The sequence below is a fragment of the Misgurnus anguillicaudatus genome, chromosome 24 (assembly GCF_027580225.2).
Source record: "Misgurnus anguillicaudatus chromosome 24, ASM2758022v2, whole genome shotgun sequence".
NCBI lineage: Eukaryota > Metazoa > Chordata > Actinopteri > Cypriniformes > Cobitidae > Misgurnus > Misgurnus anguillicaudatus.
In genome coordinates, this window is record NC_073360.2 from 15348164 (window position 1) to 15359190 (window position 11027).

The window sequence follows — 11027 nt, forward strand, 5'->3', positions numbered from 1 at the left end:
GAGAAATGATGGTAAACACACAGACCATTGACTTCCATATTAGGAATATGATGGAATTTAATGGGTACCAAAAACTTTGTGCTTACCATCATTTATCAAAATATTTTCTTCATCATTTATCACAATACTTCCAAAATATTTTCTCTCACTATGGAAGTCAATGGTCACTATCTGCTCTGTGAATTTGCAGAATTTTAATTTTAAAGTGAACTATCCCTTTAACCACTATCTGTGAGACCTATTCCAAATCAAAGGGAATTGCTTTATGACCACCAGGTTAAATACATCACTGCAGTTGTCTATAAAACATGAAAGGAGGGGTCACTGATAAAACTCATACAAAATGCACCTCCTAGGTATTTACAGTGAGAAAATACATTGAGAAAATGCATTCTCTTGTCCTTTAGCTGAAGTGAATTATTTTCACTCCAAACAAGCAATTAAAGACAAAAATGTATCTTTTCATTGCACTTACTATTTTATGCAAGGTTGCTGCAGGTGCAGGTAGGTTGGCAAGATATATTATGTTATGTTAGATTTATTACTTACTACAAACTTTTCTTTTTCAGAATGGTGCTATCAGTCACAGGTAACTTGCGACAACAATTGCAAAGGTAAGTATTGTGCCTCGTTCAGTTTTACAGTATATGTGACCTTAAATGTAAAAAAAAACCTTTTTAGTGATTTACTGATAACCTTGACGAATTTAATATTGAGTAAGGTCATGTGAAAGATTGAAATCAATGTGAAATCGATAATTTAAATCAAACTTTGATGCTCCTAATCTCATTAAAATAAAATCTCATAAAATCATTAGATTTCACAGACAAGGTCACACACGTGAAATTAAGATGATTTATACTGACATACTGAATGCATTCTTCTTTGTATAGGCCCAGATGAATGGAAAAATGTTTTCTCAGAGTGTGGAAATAAAAAACAATCACCCATTAACATTGTCACAAAGCAAGTTCTTGCAGACCATCGACTGACCCCAGTACAGTTTACAGGCTACCAAAAGACATTGAGAAGTGTAATTAAAAACAATGGACACTCAGGTATATTTACAAATGTACACTATAAAAAAATTAAAAAAATGGTTAACTAAAATTCAATATTATTTAACTTCATATTTTTAGTTGAATTAACGCAAAATGATTAAGGCTACCAGGTAACTAACTTTTTTAAGTTGAACCAACTTTTTATTTTTTACAGTGTATATAATTTATATTTCTGGTAAACAACAGTTTCTATATCATAATATAACTTTATAAAACATTTTTCAGCTTTTAAACACTAGTTTCTCAATGCTTCTATAACTGTTTGGACTGTAATATATTTTGTCATCTTCAGTCCAAATTAACCTGCCTGACAGTGCTGTTATTAATGGGGCCAACTTGGGAGCTTCTTACAAAGCCCAACAATGTCACCTGCATTGGGGAACGAGTGGTGGACCTGGATCAGAACATACTATAGACGGAGAACAATATCCCATGGAGGTATTAGGTCACTGATATTGAGGCTTATAGTCATTTGTACATTTATGAGAATCTAAGCATGTATTTAATCCGTAAAGCTTCACATTGTCCATATAAAAGAAAATTACAATTCGCTGGAAGAGGCTGTTGGTGATCCTTTGGGAGTGGCTGTTCTTGGATTTTTTTATGAGGTAAAAACTATAGCCATGTTTACAGACACACTTTTTGTTATCGCTAACACAATAGCTTCTTGATGTCATTTTTAACAGGAATCAAGAAGTGACAATGAAAAATATCAACCCATCATAAATTCTCTGAATAATATTACACTTCCTGGTAAGACTTTTTTTTTGTTTTTATTGGGTGTGTTCATATTTTACCCAACAACCCATCCCACAAAATGTTGAAAATATGTGACCCCATCTGTGAAAACCCAGATAAAGTTATTTGTTGTGATTTACTGAACTCATACCTAATGTGAAAATATAATCTTAATACCTTTAATATCGACTGAGTAAGGTAATGTCAACGATTGAAATCAAATGCTGCTAACCTCATCCTTAGATTATGGCACACATTATTGGGAACATGGTAACATATTGTAAACATTGTCACAAAGGGTAACAATATAAGGGTTGCTTTTATTATGTATTATACAGACAGACTTTATTATAGAGAGATTTATAAAAAGAAAAACCTAATAATAACCTTTACAATTTTGTTTTTAGACACCAATGTAACGCTTGAAGGTTTGTCATTAGAAATGCTCATCCCATCCTTTGATACATTGGGGGAATACTTTCGTTACCAGGGGTCCCTTACCACTCCAGGCTGTTTTGAAGCTGTAGTCTGGACAATATTTCAGCAAACCATACCACTCAGCAAGCAGCAGGTAGTTTGTAATATAAAAGATCTGCTTTGACACATCCCTGAGCATGCAAGAATATCAGATCTGTTGTTTGATCTTTGTCTTGCAGCTTTCTGCATTTTCACATCTGCAGTCTCACAATGAGACTGCTATGATAAACACACATCGACCCGTTCAGCCACGGTATGGGCGTGAGGTGTATCACTCTGGGAGTTATGTTTTTTGTGTAAGCACTGCCTTATTGGTCAGCTCTGTTTTCTCTTTCTTATGGTTTGATTTTTAAGAGTTTTGTATTATTATAGCATTTGCGTTTACAAGCACTTAGGCAGGTTATATATTATTCAGTAATGTTTGCCAAGTTAAATATAAAGTCAAATTTAACTTTATTGCAGTATATCCAGCAATATTCCTGGTATTGCAATTTACTTGAGCAATACTTTATTGGTGGTTATTCAACAGCCCTGGCATTGTATATACTCGAGACAACTTGTGCAAAAGAGCAGTGTTTAACATTGTGTAAAATTATGGTATCTTGAAATAAAACTATATTAACACAAAAATACTTACATAAACAGACCACTAGGTGTCACTGTGTGATTGATTTTAATGTGTTCTTACATGTTCCTCTGAGAGAAAAGCGGTGAATGTCATTTAGTTTCAGATAACAACCTGTATTTCTGTATTCTGTTCTTCAATTTGTAACAAAAAAAAACGTGCAAAAAGAAAGGATAAAAGAAACAAATAATCCAGTTTTTTGTGCATGTTAATGCTAATTTTAAAAGCTGACCACATGGTTACTGATTTTTTTATTATTACATTGAGAAATATAATACAGTAAAATTGCCCAGTAGGCTACTTTCAAACTATTGCTACGAGTTTGACATATTGCATGAATTATAATGAATTTATGCTTATTGAAATATTTTACTGTACCCAAGTTAAAACAATGTGTAGTCTATAGAAATGTGCCACATGGTTGACAGTAAAGCACGTTTGTCAATAATGTAAATTAAAAAGTAAAATATTATCGATGAAAATGTGTGAAATGCATGATAACAACTATTGTGGTGTGTGGCATGGGAGTGGCTTGAGTTTAGGGATTTGGTCAGCGTCAGACCTAGTTACGCAGATCTGTCAACCCTTTTGTACACTGAACTGTACGAAAACGAGTAAACTTTTGCTGTTATGGATCGCTGGAAAGGCAGAGTTGCTCTTGTTACTGGTGCTTCAGTGGGAATTGGAGCTGCAATAGCCAAATCTCTTGTCCAGAATGGCATGAAAGTGGTTGGTTGTGCCAGAAACGTGGAACAAATAGAGGTAAAAACAACTGACAAACAGATTGCTTTAAAATAAATATGCATTTTAAGATGAATACGACGAGTTTGTGTATGATGCTGCATAAAGCCAAATTGTGAGAAATAAGACGTTTTAATTTGTTGATAAAGCGCATATTTAACTTAAGCAAAATAAAGTAAACTGACATAGCTTTATGTTCATTTTTCTTGCAGAAATTAGCATCAGAATGTGTCAAAAGTGGATTCAGTGGCACTTTAATTCCATATAAATGTGATCTGTCTGTAGAAGAAGAAATCTTGGCCATGTTTTCCTCGATCAAAGTTCAACATCATGGCGTTGACGTGTGCATCAATAACGCTGGCTTGGCTCATCCAGACAATATATTAACTGGCAAAACCAGTGGCTGGAAGGCTATGCTGGATGTAAGTAACGTGCAGCACCTTTTTGTCTGCGAAGGTTATTTTCAGAAAGAAATGTCAGAATACAGAGGAAAACTCGCTCGCGCAGTATTTTGACGTTATGTGCCAGTCAGTCTGCGCAGTGCTGTGTGATTACTGACTGTTATGTCACTACAAGTAGTGTCGCTCGCTAGCAGGCGCTCATTGATCTTTAAAAAGTTAGTTAATTTTAGATTTAATTTCAGTTCGATTTTCTTCATTTATGCTGTTATAAATTATAAATATTTGTAGTTGTATCTGTTCTTCTCTCTAAACAGCGTTGTTTACTCTTTATTATTTACTCTTAAGGAAAAATATGTTAATACTTCGTCATTTGTACATCAATTAGGAGGCCTCGAGACTGAGTCAGGGGGCCCCAGTTTTACGACATTTTATAAAATGTATGAATTTATCATGAATTTAAATTCTGTGTAATTAAACATCAGAAAAATAATTACTAACTTAATTAATTACTAATTTGGCTGCCAAACAAAACATCCTGGTTCTACGTTTTAAGTTTTTTAACGCATTACTTCAGCCACATTTACGCCTTTCATCCACTACTTCTGTGTTTTTGACCCTCATAAACAGAGTCGTTCATAAACGCTGCAGACCCATGGTCTTGCATGACTAAAATAGTTGTTCAGAGACATTACAATTAGTGCTGAGACTTTCCTTAAAGCAACTTTGATAACACTTCAATTCAAAATGTCGTACTATTTTACATTTTTGCAGGTGAATGTGATCGGACTATCAGTGTGCACTCGTGAAGCTTACCAGTCCATGAAAGAAAGAAATGTTGATGATGGTCATATTATTAACATTAACAGGTACAGCATTGATTTATTAGATATTGTCATTCATATTATTCATATTCATTCAATATTATTCATATTACAATATATGTGTTTTAGCATGTGTGGACACAGAGTTGTCCACAGTAGTGACGTTCACTTCTACACTGCTACCAAATTTGCTGTGACTGCACTAACAGAAGGTTTGAGACAAGAGTTACGAGAGGCTAAAGCCCACATACGTGCCACGGTAAGACAAATCTAATGAAGAACTGATTTTTACAAAGACTTTTGACAGAGAAGTATGATTGTTCATAGTAAAACATTGTAATGGTGCTGTGCTCTTTTAACAGTCTATATCTCCTGGTCTTGTGGAGACAGAGTTTGCCTTTCGGCTTTTTAAACACAAACCAGAGATGGCTGCTGCAACCTATAAAAACTTAAAGGTAAAAAATCTGCATCTCTTCTATAAGATACATTGTTATTATTTATATATTTAAATGTTGTATTCACAGTGCCTGGAAGCTGATGACGTTGCCTCTGCTGTTGTGTATGTACTGAGTGCTCCTCCACATGTTCAGGTGAGTTGGGTTCAACGCATGCTGGGTAAATATTGGACAGTAGAAATCCACACAGTGATCATTTATGCAATGCCTTTTTAATGTAAGGCTGGGCAAAGATTAATCTAGATTAATCGCATACAAAATAAAAGTGATTTTTTTTCATAATATACAAGTGTGTGCTGTGCTTAATTATTATGTATATATAAATACACATATTCATGTATTTATTTAAGAAACATTTACATGTGTATATATTTAATTATATTTTATATATTCTATATTATATATAAATTAATAAAAAATTATATATAAATAAAAATGTGAAATGTTTATATGTATGTGTGTGTTTTTAAATATACATAATAATTACACACAACAAACATATATTACGCAAAAAAATAACTTTTATTTTTTATGCAATTAATCTTGAAGAATAATCTTTGCCCAGCTCTAGTATAATGACTTTTACACAATGACTATTATTATAACTGTGTGCTTTTGTCTTCTTTAGATTGGTGACATTCAGATGAGGCCTGTAGAACAACTGACATAATCGAAATAAATACATTGATAAGTCTTTCCAAATATATTGATTATCAAATTAAAAGTTTAATTTGTTGAAAACACACGGTAAAAAGTCATTCTGTAGGCTTGTAGATTTGATGAAATTGAATATCTAAACTTTTTTTATAAAATTAATTTCATGTAGTTTGGTAATTTTTGTGTTAAAATTACTTAAAAATGACTGGAATAAAAACTACTTATTGTTTTTGTGAAGGATTTAGCTATTCTTATTGTGTACCTGGGAATATAGTGAATACTGAATAAATCCAACGTAATACAAATGAGCTGTTTTAAATTAAAAACCATTTCATGTTAATATGCAGGTCGTGAGCGCTGAGCAGACAGATTTAGGGAATATTACTGTTATTGTGCCATATTTCAAAGTTTTGAAAGCATTTCAGTCGAGAATGTATGTTTTTTTAAACAAGAATCTGCAGTAGGTTCATAAAGATATCGCTTATTTAAACATTTACTTCGAGTTTTTGGCGATTGGAGCTTCAGATAATCAGCGGGTGCTCAGCGCTCATATACAGTGCCTCACCTCGGCCAGTCTTGCTGAAAATCACAGCTGGCTGTGACGTCAATGTAGTGTTTGTTTGAACTGTGAATAAAATTCATTTCGGGTAAATTTAAATGGCGATCTTTGGACTTATAAGTCTATAAGAAGTGTTTTTTTATATAATTTGTTTGTAATTTGTAATTATGAATTAAAATAAGGATTAATATGAACTGGGGTTGGACGTAACTTCAGCTGTTTGAAAAGTACTTGCGCCCTCGCCAGTTCCACAATGCGAAGGTTGCAACCTTAGGAGGTTGCATTTCTAGGATCCACTCATCATTAATGCATCATGCATATGACTTGCGAATGTAGTACTGAGGGTTTTTATTTTCCAGCTGTTTCCCCTGAATACTTGATAAATCTGGATTTATCAGGGGTTTCCAAAGTTATTCAACCCAACAGGTAATCTCAAGACCCACCATTTATTAAAAATAGAAATATAGGGGAAAACACAAACACATTTGTTTCTTTTCAGCAGTTTTTGAATAAGTTTAATTGAATAATATTAAAATACCTTAAGGTAGGGCCGCATGATTATGGCAAAATCATGATTGTTTTAGACTACTATTTGCACTGAATTGGAAATTATATTTTTGGAAAATATATTAATTGCAAGGCTGCAGAAAAGTGCACTATTGCAGACTTATAAAGTACTGAGGATGTAATTATATTATTTTTATAGGATAAATATGAACTGGTAAGACTTTTTATTTGAGTTTTTATTGGGTGTGTTCATATTTTACCCAACAACGCATCCCACAAAATGTTGAAAATATGTGTCCCCATCTGTGAAAACCCAGATAAAGTTATTTGTTTGTGATTTACTGAACTCATACATAATGTGAAAATATAATCTTAATACCTTTAATATCGACTGAGTAACAATTGAAATCAAATGCTCCCAACCTCATCCTTAGATTATGGCACACCGTCTCCTTATTGGGAACATGGTAACATATTGTAAACATCGTCACAAGGATCACAATATAAGGGTTGCTTTTGTTATGTATTATACCAGCAGACTTTATTATAGAGAGATATATAAAAAGAAAAACGTAATAGTAACCTTTACCATTTTGTTTTTAGACACCATTATAACACTTGAAGGTTTGTCATTAGAAATGCTCATCCCATCCTTTGATACATTGGGGGAATACTTTCGTTACCAGGGGTCCCTTACCACTCCAGGCGTGAGGTGTATCACTCTGGGAGTTATGTTTTTTGTGTAAGCACTGCCTTATTGGTCAGCTCTGTTTTCTCTTTCTTATGGTTTGATTTTTAAGAGTTTTGTATTATTAAGCATTTGCCTTTACAAGCACTTAGGCAGGTTATATATTATTCAGTAATGTTTGCCAAGTTAAATATAAAGTCAAATTTAACTTTATTGCAGTATAGCCTATCAAACAATATTCCTGGTATTGCAATTTACTTCAGCAAGACTTTATTGGTGGTTATTCAACAGCCCTGGCATTGTATATACTCGAGACTGACAACTTGTGCAAAAGAGCAGTGTGTAACATTGTGTAAAATTATGGTATATCTTAAAATGAAACTATTTTAACACAAAAATACTTGCATAAAGTGCCCACTAGGTGTCACTGTTTGATTGATTTTAATGTGTTCCTACACGTTCCTCTGAGGGAAAAGAGGGAAATTTCATTTAGTTTCAGATAACAACCGCTTAAACAGATGTTACTGTAATGCTAATTTTAAAAGCTGACCACATGGTTACTGACTTTTTTATTTTTACATTGACAAATACAATACCGTACAGTTGCCAAGTAGGCTACTTTCAAACTATTGTTACGAGTTTGACATATTGCATGAATAATAATGAATTTATGCTTATTGAAATATTTTACTGTACCCAAGTTAAAACAATGTGTAGTCTAGAAATGTGCCACATGGTAAACAGTATAAGCACATGTTTGTCAATAAATTAAAAAGTAAAATATTAAAAACAGACTCTGTTTCTGATTACTACTAGTGGTTATCGAGATGAAAATGTGTGAAATGCATGATAACGACTATGGCATGGGAGTGGCTTGAGTTTAGGGATTGGGCGTCAGTACTGTAGGAACTGTATAGTTACGCAGATATAGCAACTCAGTTGTACACTGAACTTTACGAAAACGAGTAAACTTTTGCTGTTATGGATCGCTGGAAAGGCAGAGTTGCTCTTGTTACTGGTGCTTCGGTGGGAATTGGAGCTGCAATAGCCAAATCTCTTGTCCAGCATGGCATGAAAGTGGTTGGTTGTGCCAGAAACGTGGAACAAATAGAGGTAAACAACTGACAAACATCGCTTTAAAATAAATATACATTTATTTAAAAATGAAAACGACTTTGTGTATGATGCTGCATAAAGCTAAATTGTAAGAAAAATAAAAGCTTAAATAAGACGTTTTAATTTGTTGATAAAGCGTAGGCTATATTTAAGCAAAATAAGTAAACTGACATAGCTTAATGAAATGTTCATTTTTCTTGCAGAAATTAGCATCAGAATTTGACAATAGTGGATTCAGTGGCACTTTAATTCCATATAAATGTGATCTGTCAGTAGAAGAAGAAATCTTGGCCATGTTTTCCTTTATCAAAGTTCAACATCATGGCGTTGACGTGTGCATCAATAACGCTGGCTTGGCTCATCCAGACAATATATTAACTGGCAAAACCAGTGGCTGGAAGGCTATGCTGGATGTAAGTAACTTGCAGCACCTTTTTGTCTGCGAAAGGTTTTTATGAGAAAGAAATGTAAGAAAATCGCGGGGAAACTCGCTCGCGCAGTATTTTGACGTCATATACCAGTCAGTCTGCGCAGTTCCGCGTGATTACTGACTGTTATGTCACTACAATATGTCGCTAGCAGGCGCTCATGGGTCTTTAAAAAGTTAGTTAATTTTAGATTTAATTTCAGTTCGATTTTCTTAATTTATGCTGTTATAAATTATAAATATTTGTAGTTTTATCTGTTCTTCTCTCTAAACAGCATTGTTTACTCTTTATTGTTACTCTTAAGGGAAAATGTAAATCCTCCTTATTTGTACATCAATAAGGAGGACAGTGGTTCTTAAACTAGGGGGCCTCGAGACTGAGCCAGGGGGGCCCAGTTTTACGACATTTTATAAAATACATGAATTTATCATAAAATTTAAATTCCGTGTAATTAAACATCACGTTCACGCCTTTCATTCCAGACTACTCCAGCATCTTTGACCCTCATAAACAGAGTCGTTCATAAACGCTGCAGACCCATGGTCTTGCATGACTAAAATAGTTGCCCAGAGGCACTACATTTAGGATCAGCTGAGTGCTGAGACTTTCTTAAAGCAACTTTGGTAACACTTCAATTCAAAATGTCGTACTATTTTACATTTTTGCAGGTGAATGTGATCGGACTATCAGTGTGCACTCGTGAAGCTTACCAGTCCATGAAAGAAAGAAATGTTGATGACGGTCATATTATTAACATTAACAGGTACAGCAATGATTTATTAGATATTTTCATTCATATTATTCTAGCATTAAATATATCACAATATGTTTTAGCATATGTGGACACATAGTGGTGCGCGATAGTGACTATCACTTCTACGCTGCTACCAAATTTGCTGTGACTGCACTAACAGAAGGTTTGAGACAAGAGTTACGAGAGGCTAAAACCCACATACGTGCCACGGTAAGACAAATCTAATGAAGAACTGATTTTTACAAAGACTTTTGACAGAGAAGTATGATTGTTCATATAAAACACTGTAATGGTGCTGTGCTCTTTTAACAGTGTATATCTCCTGGTCTTGTGGAGACAGAGTTTGCCTTTCGACTTTTTAAACACAAGCCAGAGATGGCTGTTGCAACCTATAACAATTTAAAGGTAAAAAATCTGCATCTCTTCTATAAGATACATTGTTATTATTTATATATTTAAATGTTGTATTCACAGTGCCTGGAAGCTGATGACGTTGCCTCTGCAGTTGTGTATGTACTGAGTGCTCCTCCACATGTTCAGGTGAGTTGGGTTCATTACTGGTTAGCTGACACACTGGGTTGCTTTTAACTCAAGCTGGGTAAATATTGGACAGTATGAATCCACACAGTGATAATTTATGCAATGCTTTTTCTATGTATAATGACTTTTACATAATGACTATTATTATAACTGTGTGCTTTTGTCCTCTTTAGATTGGTGACATTCAGATGATGCCTGTAGAACAATTGATATAACCAAAATAAATACAATTATATGTCTTTCCAAATTTATTGATTATCAAATTAAAAGTTTATACCTTGTTATGTATTAGTGGCAAAACTTTCTTTTTTTTTGTAAACAAAGTTAATGTTGTAAAATACAATGTGTAACGAATGCTGCGTTGTCTCCTTTAGAAATTTCCACTTTTATAATTATCGGTAATGGTATTGGACAAACTAAAACAAGCATTTCAGTAAATGTGAGAAATACTCTTACAGA

At 33.7% G+C, this 11027-nt stretch overlaps 3 protein-coding genes across 3 annotated transcripts; all 3 read left to right on the top strand.

Moving 5' to 3' along the window:
- Positions 1 to 346: 346 nt before the first annotated feature.
- Positions 347 to 2922, top strand: ca4b (carbonic anhydrase IV b). Its single transcript, XM_055196097.2, has 8 exons — positions 347 to 504; positions 570 to 614; positions 894 to 1058; positions 1354 to 1499; positions 1577 to 1669; positions 1748 to 1814; positions 2207 to 2370; positions 2456 to 2922. Exons 1-8 carry the CDS (start codon positions 453 to 455, stop codon positions 2627 to 2629), a joined length of 906 nt encoding a protein of 301 aa, XP_055052072.2. The 5' UTR covers positions 347 to 452; the 3' UTR covers positions 2630 to 2922.
- A 517-nt stretch (positions 2923 to 3439) lies between these two features.
- Positions 3440 to 6216, top strand: dhrs11b.1 (dehydrogenase/reductase 11b, tandem duplicate 1). Its single transcript, XM_055196100.2, has 7 exons — positions 3440 to 3663; positions 3855 to 4064; positions 4815 to 4909; positions 4994 to 5123; positions 5227 to 5319; positions 5389 to 5454; positions 5948 to 6216. Exons 1-7 carry the CDS (start codon positions 3532 to 3534, stop codon positions 5987 to 5989), a joined length of 768 nt encoding a protein of 255 aa, XP_055052075.2. The 5' UTR covers positions 3440 to 3531; the 3' UTR covers positions 5990 to 6216.
- Positions 6217 to 8603: 2387 nt separating this feature from the next.
- On the top strand, positions 8604 to 10923 carry LOC129437801 (dehydrogenase/reductase SDR family member 11). The gene is made up of 7 exons (XM_055196105.2): positions 8604 to 8843; positions 9050 to 9259; positions 9943 to 10037; positions 10109 to 10238; positions 10341 to 10433; positions 10503 to 10568; positions 10742 to 10923. The coding sequence occupies exons 1-7, from the start codon at positions 8712 to 8714 to the stop codon at positions 10781 to 10783; spliced, it is 768 nt and encodes a 255-aa protein (XP_055052080.2). The 5' UTR covers positions 8604 to 8711; the 3' UTR covers positions 10784 to 10923.
- Positions 10924 to 11027: the final 104 nt, after the last annotated feature.